The following is a 19587-nucleotide window of genomic DNA, read 5'->3' as shown; positions in this document are numbered from 1 at the left end:
TGCTGGACAGACAGGTATGCATCCCAGAGACTACCCCATCTCTGAAACAGACTCTACATCCATATGAAGCAGAGTTCCTCCCTAACCCAATTCAAGTGCAACTTCGACAACTGGGTGGGGAACAGGACATTCATCCCTGGTTTGATACCTATGTATCTAACGGGCACAGACAACCTGTAAATGGTTGCTCTCCCAGGCTCTTACTTGTAAATGTTTCCTCTCCCAAGCCCCTGCATACACTTATCAAGGATATCAGAAAGTATCTGAGATTTGGGATGCATGGCTAGGCTTAAAAAGACCCTTGTGGTCGTTAACCTAGTAAACAACTACTAACCTGTGAACATATACAGACTAATTTCACTCTCTCTACAGAAACCTCTCTAGTGCATTTTTAAATATTCCATTATACACTCTCTTTCCAAAGTCTCCTGCCCAACTTCCCTATGAGATTTTCACTTATTGCAAATGTCTGTCTTGTCACTGAACTCTAAGAGAAGACCGAAAGAAGAGACCAGATTTCAGTGAATCTGGTTTCAGTGGTTAGACTCAGTATTACATGGAAAGGGATGACCAAGGAAATCATCTGGGGAAGAGTGCACAAAGGCTGTGGTACTTGTAGCCACCAACAGTCTGGCAGAAGAGATGGTTGAGAGGACAGCAAGTATGGCCAGGGTGCTGGCAGACAGATGACAACCAAGAGGATTAAAGGTAGACTTCTCAGGAGTCTTACTGTACAAGCAGCTATTACACAGAGGATAGAGAGAATTAAGAGAATTAGGGAGTATAATCACAGGCAAACAGACATATGAACTCTATAAAAAGGACAACTCCACCTTAGCCCAGTAGGTACAGCTGTGGTGAGTTGTTGGGTTGGAAAGTTACATCTCAATAATCATAGTCTTTTACTAAGACAGAAGAGGGGAGGAGGGCGAAAGATATAGAAGAGGGGTAGGTGTTTAGGCAGTAGACAGAAAGCAAAATAAAAATAAAAGTACAGAATACAGCAGAGACATAACTATGTGCATCTCAGACCATTGTTGGGTAGTCTTACTCTTCAAAGCAAGGAATGTGCAGAGGAAGCTGGAGGGGCTGCAAGCTGTGATGCAGGACAGGATAGTGGACATTGCTGGCGTCACAAAACATGGGAATGGCAATTGTGGGGCCAGGACTTGGATGTGCCTTGGTATAAGGCATTCAGAAATGACCAAGGATGTGGAAATGGAAATAGAATACTAACAGACATAGAGAAGGGCATCATATGTCAGGACACAAAGGAGGAAGAACACCACACCAGAAAAGGGCAAGGTACATCTGGGGTTAGACGCAAGGTTATATGCCCAGGAAGGAAAGTTACAGAAATAGAGAAAAGAACTGCCGCACTGGTAGTTTTACTGGAAAAGCTCTTCCAGACTCTGCCACAACATGCTGTGAGGGAAAAGTTAGCTTGCTTTCTTGTACTTTGTATTATTTTATTGCCTTCTTCTATTTTGTGTATTGTGATTTTTTTTTACAGTGTGTTTTACTATGCTCTGTATTTAACTGCAGATTAAAACTAGGAAAGAGACCACAGCTGTGTCTCTTGTGAGTCACACAGAAATTAGAGCAGGTCAGTTAAGGAGTCGCACAGAAATTAGAGCAGGTCAGTTAAGGAGTCACACAGAAGACAGACCAGGTCAATTAAAGTTAATTATCTGTGAACTGAGGGTGGAGCTAGGAACTAGACCTTCTGTTTAAGGGGTACAATAAAACATTTCAAAGCTTTACTGGAAAAGCTCACCCAGACTCTGCCACAACTTACTGAGACAGCAAGGTTAGTTTGCTTTTGCTTTCTCGTATTTTGTATTATTTTACTGCCATCTTCTATTTTGTGTATTGTGATTTGTTTTCTTTACACTGTGTTTTACTTGTCTCTGCTTTTAACTGCATATAAAAACTAGGAAAGAGACCATAGCTGTGTCTCTTGTGGGCCGCACAGAATTTTTTACCCACCATCTCACCCTTGTGCAGTTGTGTTCTTAAACTCTGTTCTACTTGCCTCCCCGTTGTGTTTATTTGACCACAGATCTCCTTCCCTCGCCTCTTTCATTGGCTGTTGTAAGTTAGCACAAATTATCATCTTGTGAAATCACTCCCCTTCAGTTATTTAAAGTTAGTGGCCATCCCCATAGGTCTGAACCTCTTAAGAGGCCAATGTGGAACACAAACCCTGGCAATGTGTGACAAACAGTCAAAATGTGGAACACCTTATTTTCGCACTCAATTCGCGTAGCATTTCATTGGGACCTAGTTGAAGTGGGCCAGAAGCATTAAGCTAGTGAATATTGTACATGTTTAAAATCCAATAAATCACACACATGTAAAATAAAACAAAGTCAGCAGAAATCATTAATAAAATGCAATATACTCAGCAGCAAATAGTTATGTAACAATATTCAAGTGCAACTATTAAAAAATGCTCTTCAGCACCTATTTTTCCAACCCCTCAACATTTCTCCCAGCTAAATCAGTTAGTTAACTAAACCAGTCAAGAATAAATCAAAGGAGAATCAGGGACAAATAAAGAATTAGTCAGGGACACTTTTAAAATATGGATTGGTTGAGCATTGATAGACTAAGAGAATGTGAATTAATACTTTCTGAAATGAAAGAAGTATACAACATGTCATTATTTATTAAACATAATGCACCTCCTTTTCTCCAAAAGTCACCAGCCTGGCTCTCAAAGAGTCAGTGACAAATAAGAAATAATCAGGGATACTTAAAATATTATTGCAGTTAACCTGAGACATTCACAGAACAGAGAATCTGAATTAATAAATACATTTTCTGAAATACCACCTAAACATCTAAGAATACACTTTGCACATGCATAGTCAAAATACATAAGAAGTTAACTAATGTTGACTCACTCAGCTGTAAAGCCATATTTACAACATATAAATTTTCACAAAATGTCCAGAATTTTGCCTCATATTTTTGGTCCTTTTCTCTTAAAATTTTGTTTTTCTGGCAAAATGTTGGTAAATCATTGAGAGTTAAAGTTAGAAAATAATGGCAGGATTGGCAGACATTTGAGTTTCAGACATCGTACCCTTCAGAAAACTCATACGAATGCATGCAAAACCTGTTATTCTATCAACTTTCAAGATCGCAAGAGCAATACTTAAATAGTGTCCCTATATTTGGGCCTTTGTACCTCTGGCTTTGTCCAGACTTTTTGTTCTAAGAGGTTGATAAGTATAGTGAGGTGCTGTTTCTTTTTCTTTTCTTTTTTTTTTTTAAACCATTGCCGTTTTCTTGAAAAAGTAAGACTGGCTTGTATACTGCAATGCCAGCACTGCTATAACGGCAATATACAAGCCAGTTAAAAATCACAAAGTGGATCCACCGCTGTTCAATATGGAACAGCAGAACAGTGGGCTAAATCGATCATAAATGTGGAGCGTTCCGCACAATCTGGAGCACTTGGTTGCTCAGGCCATCCCACTGTATTCCACAGAACTAGCATACAAAGTGCCCACCCCCTTTCAATCAATCTTGCTCTTTTAAAATTAGTGGCTCTCCACTTAGACAGCTAAAAAAGAAGTTATGTCTTACCATAACATTCCATCTGTGTTGTTAATCTTTGTTCATTCATTACTAATGGGTTATCAGTTCTGTCCTCGAAACCAAGCCAGCCAAATATTAAGCTTGTGTCAGCCAAAAATTCTCGAGCCAAGGTCCTACCCAGAATGCTCCGCTCCCTGTTACCTCAGATCGAGTTTGCAAGTTGATAGATAAAAGTAGAGGCTACCTCTGGTCATAACAGACCTACAATAAAGGAGTATATGAGATCAACCAAGAACCTCCAGAGGGGGATGGATGGTGGGAAGTAATGAATGAACGAAGATCAATAACACAGATGGAACGTTATGGTAAGACATAACTTCTTTATCTGATGTTATTAATCTTCGTTCATTCCTTACTGATGGGACAGAGTCCCCAGCAACCTGTATCCCTGGGTGGCCCTCATGGAAGGACATTCCTGAGCACCATGGAGCCAAAAGAAGTTCTACCTCTGGAGGCCAAGTCTAATTTGTAATGAAAAATAAAGGTATGAGGTTTGGCCCAAGTCGCAGCTGAACAAATATCATTGAGGGAAGCCTTAGCATGGAAAGCTGCTGAAGTTGCCATAGACCTTGTAGAATGTGCTTTCACTCTGTGAGGAAAACTGACGTTGTTTTTGTTGTAGATAAAGGTAATACAATTTCTCAGCCATGAAGCCAATGTAAATTTTGAGACAGGATGACCTTGTCTAGGTCCAGAAAAGGCCAGAAACAGTTGGTCTGATTTACGGCTAGATTGTGTTCTGTCCAGATAAAATCATAATTGGTCTATGAACATCCAAGGAGTGCAGGCAATACTCTCCCTTGTTAGCGTGGTTAGGAAAGAACACTGGGAGATCAATATATTGGTTGATAGACCACTCTGACACTACTTTTGGTAAAAAGGAAGAATTATTTCTCAGTGATGCCCTATTCTTATGGAAGATAAGATATGGAGGTTTAATACATAAGGCTTGAAGTTCTGACAGGCGTCTGGCCGATGTGATTGCAATCAGAAACAAAGTTTTCCAAGAGATATTTCACATCACATGAAGATGCAGATTCAAAGGGGGGAGCTGTTAGAGCTTGTAGAGCCAATGCCAAATCCCAAGGTTGTGCCGGTTCTCCAAAGGGAGGTTTTAAGTGGATAACCCCCTTCAAGAATGTTTTACAGAGTCTATGTGACATAAGTGAAGAATCCTGAAAACCAATGCAGAAATTTGAGATGGCAGCTAAATGCACACGAATAGTAGAGGTAGACACCCCAGAGTGGAAAAGATGTGATAAGTAATCCAAAACCACTGAAACTGGGGCTGGCAAAGGGTCTAATTGTTTACTCACTGCCCATAGAGAGAACCTTTTCCATTTATTAAGATAGATCAGTCTGGTGGCTGATTTATGAGATGTAATAAGAATATTACACACAGGGGACGAGAGGTTTTACTGCCTGACAATCATTAGAAGAGGAGAAACCAAGCTGTCAGTTTCAGGGTTGCTAGACTGGGGTGAGTCAGACCCTGCAGATGGGAGATCAGCGTTGGGGATGGATTGAGGATCCACGGCTGATCTAGCAGGTGAGGCCAAAGGAAGGGGAACCAGACTTGTTGAGGCCAATATGGAGCAATGAGGATCACTTTGCTCTTCAACTTGTCATGCTTTCTTCAGAAATTAGGAGATGAGGGGAAGAGGAGGATAAGCATAAAGTAGACCCAAGGGCCAAGCGTGGACTAGAGCATCTGTCGGTGACTGTCCCAGAGGGGGGAACAGGGCAAAATAGTTGCTGCACTTGTAGTTGCTTGGGGAGACAAATAGGTCACAGCAAGGCCGGCCCCAATGTTGAAGATTCTTGCCGCTATCATAGGATTGAGGGACCACTCGTGAGGTTGCAGAATGCACCTGCTCAATTTGTCCGCTATCACGTTGGAGCTCCCGGGAATGTGCGTTGCAATTAGAAAGTGGTTGGAAGCTATCGCCCATTGCCATATTCTCAAGGCATCTCAGCATAATGGATAAGATCTGGTTCCCCCTTTGCTTGTTGATGTACCAGACCACTGACATGTTGACTGATTGGATCGCAATAGTCCCTGATGGAAGGATGGAATGAAATGCTTGCAACACTAGTAGCACCGCCCTCAGTTCCAGGACACTGATATGCAAAAGGATCTCTGTTTCCGACCAGGTGCCTTGGACCGAGTTTCCCTGACATAGCCCTCCCCACCCCATCAGGGAGGCGTGCGTGGCCACTGTGGCTTTCAGTTGATGGGGGCTGAAGGGGCGAGACCATTGCTGGGGATTTTGAGACGTCCACCAGAGTAAATCTTGCTTGCATCTCTGAGTTACACTTATCCGAAAAGACAAAGGATGCTGTAGAGGGTACCACTGAGTGAGCAGTAACCACTGAAGGAGCCTCATGTGGAATCTGGCTAGACGAACAATGGTGATTGAAGCTGCCATTGACCCCAAGAGTTGGGAGTATAGATCAAGCGGGAGATGTGTGGTAACAAAGCAGCGGTTGAACCTGTTGCCTTATTCTTTGTAGCCTGTGGTCCGGAAGAGATGCTGTGCAATTTCTCATGTCCAACAGAACCCCTATGAATTCCAGAGACTGAGCTGGGGTCATGTTGGATTTCTCCCAGTTTATACTGATTCCCAGGCTTTGTGCTGTGAGAAGAGTGTAGTGCAGGGTTTCTTCCAGTAGATGCTTGGTGGGGGCGGTGAGGAGCCAGTCATCTAGATATGGAAATGCCTGGAATCCTTGAAGTTGCAAGTGAGTGATAACCACTGCCATGCATTTGGTGAACACACTGGGGGCTGTAGAGAGACCGAAGGGCAGAGCTCAAAATTGGTAGTGACTGGCTCCTATGCGGAAGCGAAGTATCTTCTTGAGCGTTTGTCCATTTTTATGTGGTAATACTTATCTTGAAGATCTACAGAGTACATCCAATCATTCTCTTCCAGGAGAGGAAGGCTTGACTGAACCGTGACCATCCGGAATTTCTCTGTTTTTACAAATTTGTTCAGTGTGCTGAGATCCAGAATTGGTCTCCAGTCCCGATTTTTTTGGCACTAAAAAGAATCTTGAGTAAAAACTAGATCCTATCTGGTCTGGGGGGGGCATCTGGATGACTCTTTTTAGCAGCAACTTTTGGATTTTGTGCTGCTGCTTCCCTTTGACTAGGTGGAACATCGGGTAATACTCTGCATGACACTGGACAAAGAAGGAAGGGGATGCAATAACCTCTGGATATTATCCATTGTACCCAAGAGTCAGTGGTTATATTTCGCCAGGCAGCGTGGTACAAGGAAAAACAACCCCTGACTGCTTCCAGAGGTGAGTAGTCGGGCAACGCTTCAGGAGCGTTGATAGGGTTGGTCAGAGAATGAATCTCTGGAACCCCGGTTTCGTGGACCTCCTCTGCACCGAAAGGGTAATATACCATTGGTGTTACCCCTCTGCCTCTAGGGGAGAACTCGGCACATGCGTCATGGAAAGAGCCCTCCTCTGATTTCTGGAGTAGAATCTTTGAGGATTGGAGTGTCTGACATCAATGGCAGATAGGGTCTTGCCATCTTGTTCGCACCTTGCCAATGTATCTTTCACCTTAGGGCCAAACAAGAAGTGACGTCGATAGGGGCATTCATTAAAGAAGCCTTAAAGGAGTCCACAAAGTTGCAAAGGTGCATTCAGGCATGTCGTCTGGTGACCATACCTGTGCCTGCCGCTCTAGCCGCTCCTTCCGTTGCATGAGAAATAAGACACATGGAAGAATTGGAAATGGACTCTAGGGAGGTTATCTGAGAAAACACAAATGGCCAGCACTAAGGTGTATAAGGCAAAAACACTCACAATAACACCATGTAGTAGGTAATTTATAGTTTATTCTCCCACACCCATTTCGGCATAACCGCCTTTACCAGTGGAAAACATATAAACTTAATGTTCCATCCCCAATCCACCAATGGAAATAACAGCCCCCCCCCCCATTAATGTCACTTCCTTTAGCCAAATAATTAACATACAACTCAAACTTAAGCCAAATTTTAAAGTTCAAAAATAATAATAAAATATTACAAATGATCATTTAATCCTGGTGGGAAAAGATCCCCCAACTTAATTATCCAATATTTTTCCTTCCTATTTATGATACTATGCCAGCCCTGCATATTGCTTCTATTTACCAGCAATTTTTGTCTATTATTAAAAAATGGAAATCTGCATTGCTGTGTATCATGCAGTATCTATAGAGAGCATTGGATGGGGATGGAACATTATGTTTATATGTTTTCCACTGATGAAGGTGGTTATGCCGAAACCGGTATGGAAGAATAAACTATAAATTACCTACTACATGGTGTTATTGTGAGTGTTTTTGCCTTATACACCTTAGTGCTGGCCATTTGTGTTTTGACCCAGGTTTGGTTTTGCCCTGCATTTGCCGTACGTGCAGAGCTCTCTCACTTCAACGTTTGGCTATCTGAGAAGCCACGTTGTCACAGACCTCGTCAGAAACAGCTCCTGCCAAGGTTTCAGAGAGCTGGCTGTTAAGATCCCTCTGAATCCTGGTAAAGTGTGCCAAATAGTTCAAAGACCTTACGGCGAAGGTTGATGAAGCAAACACATGCTTCTCTAGTCTGTCTATCACCCCGGACTCTTTGTTGGGCAGATGGACAGTTTGGTTCTCTTCTGCCAAATCCTTCTTAGCTGCAGCTGCCACCACCATAGCATCTACTGGAAGACCTTGTGACCAATGTGGGTGCTCAGCTGGGGGCAATAATATTTTATCCAGTCTCCTTGGAATCGCTTCCAGGGTGTCAGGAGCCTTCCATGCGAGCTGGATGAGCTCATTGGCCAGCGGAGTGACCCAGGATGTAGGGGGCCAAGCATGAAAGGCCTGTAGGAATACAGATTCCTCAGAGGAAGGATTAGAGGACTTCCAGTCACCCCTCTGTCTAAGGATCTCGAGGATGTCGCCAAAGGACACCTCAGAGGGTGACCATGGGGACCCTTCCCCGTCATCAAAATCCGTATCTTCAGTCAACAACTCCTCAGTGGAGTCCATGTGCTTCCTCTTGCATGACACTTTGTGGGGTACATCCTGAGTGGGAGGTTCTGGGGAAGACTGCAAAGAGACAGTCTCCTGAGGACGAGAAACCTGAGACCCTTGTGCCTGGTGTCTGGTGGTTGTGGTTGTGACAGTTGCGGCACAGAGGGAGTAGAGGACTCCGACATGTGGGGTTTGCCAGTGGAGGCAAGCACCCTCTCCATGGCCTGGAAGGCCTCTCCGCCCAAGGAGGGATGTGAGCCCGGAACTGAGCACGACAACCTCAGAACCGGGGTCACACCCTGCCTCGATGAGCCGACCCCCAGGCCAGGAGTCTCAAGAGGACTGTGAATCGTGAGAAAGGGAGGATTCCTGGAGGGTGCCATAGAAAAAATTTGCAGTGGAAGCAGGAATGCCCTCCCCCATGGCACAGCCATAGGCCTGAGAAGAGCTCGAAGCCCAGTGCACCGAGGGCCACAAGGATGACTCCAGTTCCAAAGTGAGCTCCACTATTGGAGTCCGAGGGAGGGAAGCTGCTGTCAGAGTAATAGACTTCGATACTTAGGTGGAAGTTGAAGGAGGAGTGTATGTTGGAGTTTCAGGTGATATACATTCACCTGAAGGAGGGACTGTGGACGTCGAGGGGTGAGAGAGACCTCTGGCCACAAGCAAATAGTCAACATGACGCAACACATCTTGCTCAGAGAGGCTCTTGGTTGACCTCATAGAGAGACCTGATGGCGATTCTGGCATTTCTAGAAAAGGACTATATTGGCTCCCAACAAATGGATCCAAGGAAGGAGAATACTTGGTCCTTGCTAATTCGAGAGGTGCAGAGCCCACAACCGAGGACGTCTGCACTGAAGAAAACAGTGTGGAAGTAGTCTGCACTGACGTCAGCGCCATAGAAGTTGAAGGTGTCTGCACCATAAAGGCAAAAGTCTGCCCTGATGGGTACGGTGCTGTCGAGGAAAGTGTCTTCACCGGCAACAAGGACGGTGCCGAGAAGGCCTGCACCGAGGAACATGTCAGTGCCAAAAATGTCTGTGCCGTGGAGAACAGTAACATACTCGGAGCCGACGGGGATTGTACCAGTGGTGCCGAGGGGACTGTACCTGCATAGACAGTGCCAGTAAGGGCTGTGAAGGAACTGTCGGAGGTGTAATTGTCTGCACCGGGAACTCCGGTGCTAGTGTCGATAAGGAAGACATGGCTGGAGCCAGAATCATTAGAGGCAGTGCCGAGCCTGCAGCTGACAGGGTCACAGGTGGCAGCGCTGAAGTAGTAATCAATTTCACCTTCTTATGAGTCGACTCCCTACGATCTCCAGAGGGAGAAGAAGAGAGTGACCTCGATGAGGAAGAGGAAGAGGAAGAACACCTCTTACGGGGTTTAGCAGGAGGGGGTGAGCCCTCCGACCCATAAATAGCCTCACAGAAAGGAGATTTGAGAAGACCTTTCAATATTAATTTATTCTTTCTCTCGTTAAGAGTCCTGGTCGAAAAAATTTCTACACACGGGGGATCCACAGTAAGGTGCGAGACATTCAGACAGCAGACACATAAGTCATGGCCATTGGAAAGTGGTAACTTATGGCCACAGTCCTTACACTGCTAAAAAGCAACGCTACTTTTCTTATACAGCATACTGATGTGGAGAAGAAGAACAATGCCAAAAAGAAGAGGAGAGGCTACCCAAAAGGGATAAGAAGAGAGAAGGAAGGATTACCAACTATGGTAATGAAGAATTACCTCAAAGGTAAGAAAAGGGTAATAAAGGGAAACAGACTAAAGGGAGAGAGTCTTAAGTATACGATAGGGTAGGAAAATCTTAGTAGAAACTGTTTGGAAAACTTTAAAGTAAGAACAATGTATAAAACTTTCAAAAAATTAGACACTTAGCTGAAGAGAGTGGCTTGACATGGCTGTACAGCAACGTGGCAAACGAGATGTGAGCTAACAGGGAACAGAGCATTCGGGGTAGGACCTTGGCTCGAGAGTTTTTGGCTGACGCAAGCTTGACATTTGGCCGGCTCGGTTGCGAGGACGGAACCGATAACCCATCAGTAAGGAATGAACAAAGATTAACATCAGATCCTTAAGTTACCCCCTCTTTCATATTTAACTGCTTAGTGCACACTGCAGTGCTTAGGATATTAACCCATTTTTTTTCCATTTTACCTTTAAGATCTGCAACATCTATTGCAAAACCACCAATTATTGGGGAGCCCACATTCTGCTTCTCAGTAATCATCTTGGGATTAGTACTTCTGTTTTTCTCCTGGTGATAGAAGAAACACAGTGACATTATTTCCTGGAGGGTGATGATCACTGGAAAGCCTATTAACTGCTTCATAGGTGACAGCTTTGAATTTGTGCTTATATTCTACTGCTGGTGAGTGAAAGAGCAGAGTGCAATGATTCCTGACTGTTTCTGGTTCGGCAGTGAGGGTCTGTGTTTGACGTTCCTGATTGGTCTGGTTGCTGTTCAAGGCATCTACCAGAAAAAGGCTGTAACAAGCCTACAGACCCTTGCATCATCTGGGATAAGACTGGATCACCAAACAGGCTGTGGCCTACTTCTCATCTTGGGATTGGTGCTAATGTTTTGCTTCTGGTGAGAGAAGAAGCAAAGGAGCATTATATCCCAGCAGAGTGAAGTTGTGGTGAGATCAGAGCTGCTAGTAGCCATTCACGTGACTCCCCTTTTTTCATCATTCTTGACAAGCTAATTCTTTGTTTTCAGTAAGTACGTCTTGATTTGTTTCTAACTTCAGAATACCTGCCTAAATACTTCATCCTTAAATTATTTGGGTCTACTTATTAGTTTCCCCTCAAGTGTCTGGCAGTGTCCTGTATAGACACAGACACCTTGAGTGACATTTTTCCTGTAAAAGCACAACTGAAATTTCAGCAATACCTACATGCACACAGGACAACTAGTTTACAGTGACAAGTACTGTCCACAGAGTTGCAAACTGGATACTCCTGACACTGCATTATATTCTCACTCCAACTGTCCAATCAATAAAAAGGGTCTGTTGCCATGGATATGAACTTTCCTACTATTTTTGTTACTAGCTTGATTGACATGTGCATCCTGAGGCAATGTAAAAATTAACTGACAACCAGTTAATTCCCAAACAACTGATATGGTATATGAGAGATGTATTTACACAATGTCACTGGAGGCAAAGCTCTCACATAAAAGTATTCCTAATGTCAATAAGGTTGCCAGTAGTACACATGCTGTAACCACAACACACAATTCAAAGCAGACATATAGACCCACATATGCTGAGGCACTTAAATCTGACCTTCCTAAACACATACAGGCACATCTCATGGAGCCTCTACTTCTAAGCCCATAAGGCAAGCCACCACACAGTTTAACATTCTGGTCACTGGAGACTCCATCGTGAGACACAATGATGTCCCTCTCACTAGGATGAGTAAGCAGAAAGTCATGGTCAGTTGCTTATCAGGGGCTAGGATTTGCCCCATTACGTACACACTCAGGTCACTGGGCCACAAGTACCAGTATGACTCAGTCATAGTCCATGTGGGTGTAAATGACCTCAGGTGTGCCTCCCTAGACTATAAGAAGAGAGGCATTATGGAGCTCTTGCAGTATGAATCTAGGCTGGTATGAGCCTAGCATTGAGCAGCATTTTACCTTCTCCAAGGATGATGCCACAAAATATCAACAAAAGCTGAATGACTTTAATAACTGGCTTAGTTTCTGGTGTCAAACTAAGGGGGTGCAATATTTGTCAGCATGGAAGGAAATGGTCACCAGACCACTCTGCCAGGGATGGTCTGCACTTCCACCTTCTAGGCTTTGAATATTAGCTAAAACACTGTCTTTCCCCTATAGTGCCTTTTTTAGGGAATGCCAAACTGAAAGTACTTCTGACATAGCAAATCACAACCAAGAAAATCTAAAGGTATTACTGCTCAGTGCTAGGAGTCTAAACAAAAAAACTCCACTACCTAGAAGCTCTCTGCACCTTAGAGAATGCCGACATCTGTGCGGGCACTGAGACATGGTTTAAAGCCATGGAGAGCATACAGACAGTGCAAGGTTATAATGCCTTCCACACATTTAGACCAGCTACTAAACAGACTGGGAGTAAAGGTGGAGGTGTCTCTATTTACATCAAAATAAATCTATCTCAAGGCTGGTCAAACAGGACAATGCACTTGAGCTACTCCATGTTCAAATCACCATAGGCAAAATCCAGTACCACTTCCTTGCAAGCTATAAGTCCCCTCTATGACCCAGAAAATCATACCATGTATTTAAATGTATTGGAAACACTAACCATCCAACTCAATACAATATTCATGGGCGATTTTAATTACCCCACTATTAACTGGGAATCCTATATGACACCAAATGAATAGGCACAGAGATTCCTGGATTTTGTAAACACAAACATCCTGGACAAGATTGTAAATACACCAACCAGGGTTGCAAACATACTGGATCTGGTCCTCATTAATATGGGAGAGTGCTGCACACCCCCTAGTGTAATGTCTTCCCTGTTAAGGTCAGACCACAAAATGTTCTTCTTTGAAGTAAAAATAAAACCTGGACCCCAAGCTAACTCTGGAATATTCAGTTGCTACTCTAAGGCTAACTTCCTGCTGTTAAGTGATACTGTGGCAAAAGTTTAAGCCCCCATAAATCCTGAGAACACTGTACAAGTATGTTAATAGCTGGCAGCTGTATCCACCAGGAAGAAGTACAGAAGTAAATTAAAAAACAAGCCACCCTTGTGGAATCACATCGATAGGCTGTATGACAGAAGGAATAAAATAGTGGCAAAAATTAGGAGGTGCAGCACCCAGCAGGCAAAAGCACTCTCATTAAACTAAAACAACTCAGAGGACAAATAAAGTCTACCAAAGTGAAATTTGAGGTAAATTTGGCCTCACAGGCCAAGGACAACCACAAGGCTTTCTTTAGCTATGTCCACAACCTCGAAATAAAGTCAAAAAACAATTGAAAATAGACAAACCCAAGTACTACCTAAATATCCAAAAAAAGCACCAAAAAAATCCACAAAAGTTCTGGGCCACAGTTAAAAACCTATTACAACCAGGTGATATTGCTACTTCCACCCCAAAAACAACTAACAGCAACGAAGGCATAGCTACCCAATTCAATAACTTCTTCACAGAATCCATTCTAAATCTAGTCAACAAACAATCTAACACAAATACTCCCCCAGCATCAGTCAATAGTTCACCTTCACAAGACACCTCCACCCAATTTAAATTACACCCAGTATCCACCAGTTACATCAATAAGCATCTGAAAAAACTAAAACCTATAACTTTAGCCGCCGACAACCTTCCGACTGACTATTTTAAAATCACAGCAAAAGCCATCTCCTATCCTATAGCCAACTCATTAACAGATTAACAGCTGAAGCACATGTACCCTCTATCTGGAAAATATCACAAATACTACCCCTCCACAAAGGTGGGACCTCATATGAACTTACTAACTACTGCCCCATTACCATTCTTTAACACTTATCCAAGATCCTAGAAAGAATAGTACACACACAGCTCATGAAATATCTTACCTCGCAAAACCTACTATCTAGTATCCAGCATGGCTTTCATCCTGCACATAGTACAACAACTGCCCTATTGACCTTTACCAACAACGTTAACCAACAAATAAACAACTTCCAGTTTGTATCAGCCTTATTCCTAGACCTGTCAAAAGCCTTTGACATGGTCAACCACAACAAACTCATTAATGTCCTTTCCTCCCTCAACATTAACATCACAACTCTTAACTGGTACCAGAGCTACCTAGAAGATAGGCAACAAGCCGTTTGTTGGCAACAAACCCTCTCTCACACCCTCCCAATCACTATGGGGTCCCACAAGGCTCCATCCTTGGCCCCCTCCTATTCTCACTCTTTATCAACCAGCTACACTCTGCTACGCCCCATGCCAGCATAATTCAATATGCTGATGACTCAACCCTGATCTGTGCAGCCCCATCCCTTACAATCCTCCAAACCCTTACCCAAGACACCTTCCTATCAGTGGAAAACTGGCTAATCAACTCCCACCTGATACTAAATCCCAATAAAACTAACCTCTTAATCTTCTGTCCCACTAGGACTATACCCCCCAACCTTCAACATTTACTTTAAAAATAACACCATTATAACTACAAATACCTATACCAAGCTACTTGAGATAGTAATTGACAACAATCTAAAATTTGACTTCCATATAGATCAAACCATCAAAAAAGTCCACAAGAAGCTAGGCCTCCTATACATAAATGCCTAATTTCTAACAACTACTACAAGAATCACCATGGCCAGAACCCACCTGCTATCTACACTTCTATATGCATCCCCTATCCCTATCAACCTACGTAAGTCAGACCTTAACAAATTAGAAGCCTGCTATAATAAAATAGCTAAATTTGTTACTAAATCACCATACAGGTCACATCACTGCCAATCCCTCAAACAGCTCGGCTGGCTTGAACTCCCACAACTCCTACACTTTAACCAGTTAAGCCTAGCCCACGAAATTCTACACCACCCAAACATAATCCCACCACTCAGACATCTAATCTAGTCAATACTCTGCTCCTCGATCCCTCTGCTCTGACAATAAACACTTACTACAAGTTACTAGAGCAAAAAACTCAGGTGGAGAAGGCCTTTTCTCCAACTACACTTGCTACCTATGGAACATCCTACCGACTACTCTAGCCTCCATTTCCTCATCAAAACAATTCAAATCATTCCTGAAAAATCACCTAGCAAACTCCTGGCTCTGCCCCTCCATTCCCCCAGGATAAACCTCACCCTAAACACTAACTCACTTTCTAAACCCTCAGTATATCTAAATATGGTCTTTCTCTAAACTACCATTAAATATTGTACCTCCATGACAACAAAAATTAACAAATTCTCTGTATGCAAGTATGTACTGAAAATGCTACTTGTGCAGCTTTTTACTGCTGTAACACAACAAAAAGTCTTGTTGATATAATTCACATTTAATACCTGTCTGAATTGTTGATTCACACTGAATACTTGTCTGAATTGTTGATTTGTGTATATGCCAATGTATATGATGTATATGCCAATAAATACTTGTCTGAATTGTTGATTTGTGTATATGCCATTGTATTACTTGGAGCTTTTCTCCCAGGGCCTCCACTGAAAATGGGCACATGCCCAGCTGGACTTTCCCGGTAAACAAATGTAAAATAAAATAAAATAGAATAAATAAATAAAGGCAGTACACAATTGAGTGCACAGCTCATTGTAAATGAAGCCACCTAATCTGAGCCAGAAGATATACCAAACCTACTGGCCGAGAAATTCAGCTCCAACTTTACCCATCTCTCCCCCTCAACATTCCCTCAGGAAATACCATCAAATATAAATCTCCCTACTATAGGTAAGGAATAGGTCCATAATGCTCCCTCTAAGGCCAAGAACATTGCATCAATGGGCCCAGACAATACCCCAGGATGCCAGTGCATGACTTGGGCAATGGAGGTGCTAGTACATGGGTGCACCTTGTAAATGAGCCCTATCAGAGTCCGAGAACACACAGAGGGGTGTTTTCCTAAGGAGAGAAACAGCTGGAGGCTCTGGCCAAGTCCCAGAGGGGTCAAGATGATGCCCCAGCACATCTCCATTGCACGTCTGTTTCTGGACGTGAAGAGGTACATGTGGGGATGGTAGTTAGGGCATAAACCAAAAATCACTCCTCTGCCACACTGCACAAGGAGCATCATTCTTCCCACATGCACTGAGCATGGGTCAGAGCAAGTCCAAGGCAGGTAAAGATCTCCCAGTATATCCACTGGATGAAGAGAGGACCAGGATGCTCAGCTGTGTGGCAGAAAAAAAAATCCTACAGGGCTATATGCAAAATGCCTCACTTTACTTGTTTATCAATCCAGAGGGAACGCCATCTTTCATTCAAGAAAAAATGGCTATCGGTGACACCTAGGACAACCGTGCTTCTAGCTTCTCTTACTTAACCATTTCTTCATTAAGAATACTGTCTTTCACTGTCCAGTAAATCAAAAACCAAAACTTTCCAGTAACCAGTAAGGTCACACATGCAAGAATGTTAAATCCAAAAATACCTATCATTATCCTGTCACCAATTAAAATATTTTTTTGTCTAAGAGAGCTAGCCAAATGGAATTATCAATGTTCATGCAAAGTTGATTTAATGTCTAACAGATTTATAGAAAGGCACTTTTCTTTACAGGGGACAGTGGACAGTAATTATCAAATCTTAACAAATGCTTACACTCTCCAACAGACTGAGAAGATGTTGTAAATTTTAGTGTTTATCCTTCCTTTGTACAAACTGGGAACTACATTGCTTGATAAGTGCAGATTCTAGTGGTCAAGCTGTGTCTATGCAATTTATGAATTATTGTAAAATATACTATGTTGCATCTAAATTTCTTCCTAACTCTCTGTAGAATCTCTTTCTATAAAACTATAATTTTTGTTAAAAAAAAAAAACTCAACAATCCTTACAAAAAAGCACTCTCTTGTTTAGCCTCTCTCCAAATGTTTTTGAAAAAGTTCCATAATGAGTTCCTAATAAGCTTGAAATATTCATATAATCAGAATGTAATTTTAATGGTTATGTTAATTGTGTTCATTGGTCCAAGAAAATGGCTAAAAAAGATCTTCAGATTAGGCAACTTAACCAATTAATAAATAAGTACTGAGGAATGTTAATAAACTAAAGTAGACTCCATTTATTCCAAAGCTTTTAGAACAAGTACAATCAAACTTATCCCACACTGACTGTAACATAGGCCAGAAGATGTAATCCTTAGAAGGGACATACATGTGGAAAGCCTCTCCATATCATCATCACTATACTAAGATAGGTATTATAATGTACAGGAAAGGAAACTCTTTTTCTCTTCAGTCCACATATGTTTACTGCTGGTTGAAAATGTCCTACAATACTGTAATTCTTCTTTAATATTCAGCTGGCTAACTTGTCATAATCAAGTTCCATAACACAGGCTGACTGAAGAGTTATAGAACATTTTCTTTGGTTTAAAAGGCTTCTCAGCTTATCAACAAAAAGATATGAGTAGTGCCAGCTGGTGTCTTCATAATGGTGGTGGTGGGTCTTTGGGTTGCTACAGGAAGTGGATGAATGGGCAGGGCTATATTAGCAGGGTCACCTTAGGGCATGGTTACAATTATACATAAATAACTGATCACACGTTACTGCATGTGCTAAACGGCCATCCAGCGATGGAAACTTAAGATTTTAAAAGATCCACAGAGAAGGCTCCAGGTTGGATGTGTACACATGAGGCAGTCATGAAGAAAAAGACAGAAAAGAGATATCATGTGCTGCAAGCGTGTGACAGTATAATATCAGGTCCATATATTTGGATATACAGTCTAAAACATCTGGAAAAGACTATAGAAGGCTAAGAAACCAAACAATGAGCTGGGCTTCTCTCACAACGACTTTTAGATGATACCCTATAAAAGAAAGGGATGAATTCATTCAGAAAGTGAAATGCCTCAACAGCAATAGGATACACGACAAATAATAGGAAAGCCACTTCAATCAGAAGAAAAAGAAGCTTTCACATGGAATCGATGAGGGAAATAAGCCACATGGATTATATCACCACACTGAAGATGATAAAGGAAGTTTTAGAACTCAAGATTTCAGGGAAAAGGGAAAAGTGACAATAATGGATATAAAAGGAAAGAGGGAAGGGAAAGATATGTTTGAGTTAGAAAGAGGACTCAAGGAAGGTGAAGTACTGCAAATGATACAGATAAAACAGGACAGATAAACAGTAAAAGAAATTGCACAATTAAACAGAAATTCTAAAAATGTCTTGTGATTCTATAACAGCTTATACATAGTGTCAAGAAGACAACGCAAATGGACTGGTTCTTGAACATCAATGTCTGAAATAACCATGGTCAGCAGCATATCAGAAAAAAAATAACTTTAAACAAAAATGACAGCATAAAATAAATATCCTTTTCATTTTCTACATATGAAACCATGCAGTTTGTCTCTACAGCATTTCATCTGTATAAAATACACTATACTGTAGTTTAGAATATTAAAACAGCATTTTTAATCATTTCTAACTCACATAAAATCATGAAGGTTTATATAAGACATTGAAGTGGATACATATACTTTTTGCTGTCAAATTCAAAAAAGAAAGGCACAATGACAGCATCCATTTCCATTAAAACATGAAGTAATCTGAAAGTCTTTATATGGGTAATAAACGTTTACTGTTTAAGAATTCCGACCAATTATTGTGTTCAGGAACAGTATGTTGTAAAAATAAATCGGTCTCTCTACCTATCAATCATTTTGACACAGACTGAGCCTATAATGTATAGAAAGAACAAGAAATTTCAGTAAAAATGCAAAAGAAAGTGTAAGCCTACCTTATATTTAACTCTTTGATCAATATGAGACACAAAAAACTGTTTCAGGAATCGCTCATCTTCACTCCAGAAAAGACGGATGTCTGGGATGTCATAAAGGATCATGGCCAGCCTTTCTAATCCCAGGCCAAATGCCCAGCCAATCTTCTCGTGGGCTCCAGCTACAGTAATAAAAAAAAAATCTAAGAGCTTAGGTAAAGAGCATGAAATACATCAAACAGAACCGTACACCACACTCCCAATGAATAAGTTACATGAGGCATGAAAGGCAAAGCCTGGTAATCATTGCTGGTTGATAGATCTAAAGCCTGAATAAACAAGGCCTGTGGAAACCATCACATCAATTCATTACAAAACTCTCAGCAGACCTAAAGGCTTTAGCAGACAGCAATACAGATAAAGCAGCCAAGACAGCTACATTATTTCTTTTTGATGCATTACTAATCTAAGTTCCCATTTACATTTGTCTTTTTGGTTTTGG

General features: G+C 42.0%; 1 protein-coding gene across 1 annotated transcript in view; it reads right to left on the bottom strand.

Annotated features, from left to right (window-relative positions):
• Positions 1-19587, bottom strand: part of FARS2 (phenylalanyl-tRNA synthetase 2, mitochondrial) — a 2286208-nt gene that overhangs the window by 898322 nt on the left and 1368299 nt on the right. The window contains exon 5 of the mRNA XM_044064858.1: positions 19107-19267. Within this exon, the coding sequence (XP_043920793.1) occupies positions 19107-19267 (161 nt within the window). The remainder of the gene's footprint in view (positions 1-19106; positions 19268-19587) is intronic.

This window comes from Protopterus annectens, chromosome 3.part0 (genome assembly GCF_019279795.1).
Source record: "Protopterus annectens isolate FY-2018-M chromosome 3.part0, PAN1.0, whole genome shotgun sequence".
NCBI classification, from domain to species: Eukaryota; Metazoa; Chordata; order Ceratodontiformes; family Protopteridae; genus Protopterus; species Protopterus annectens.
The sequence above is the reverse complement of the archived record's forward strand: the minus strand, read 5'-3'. Positions and strand labels throughout refer to the sequence as shown.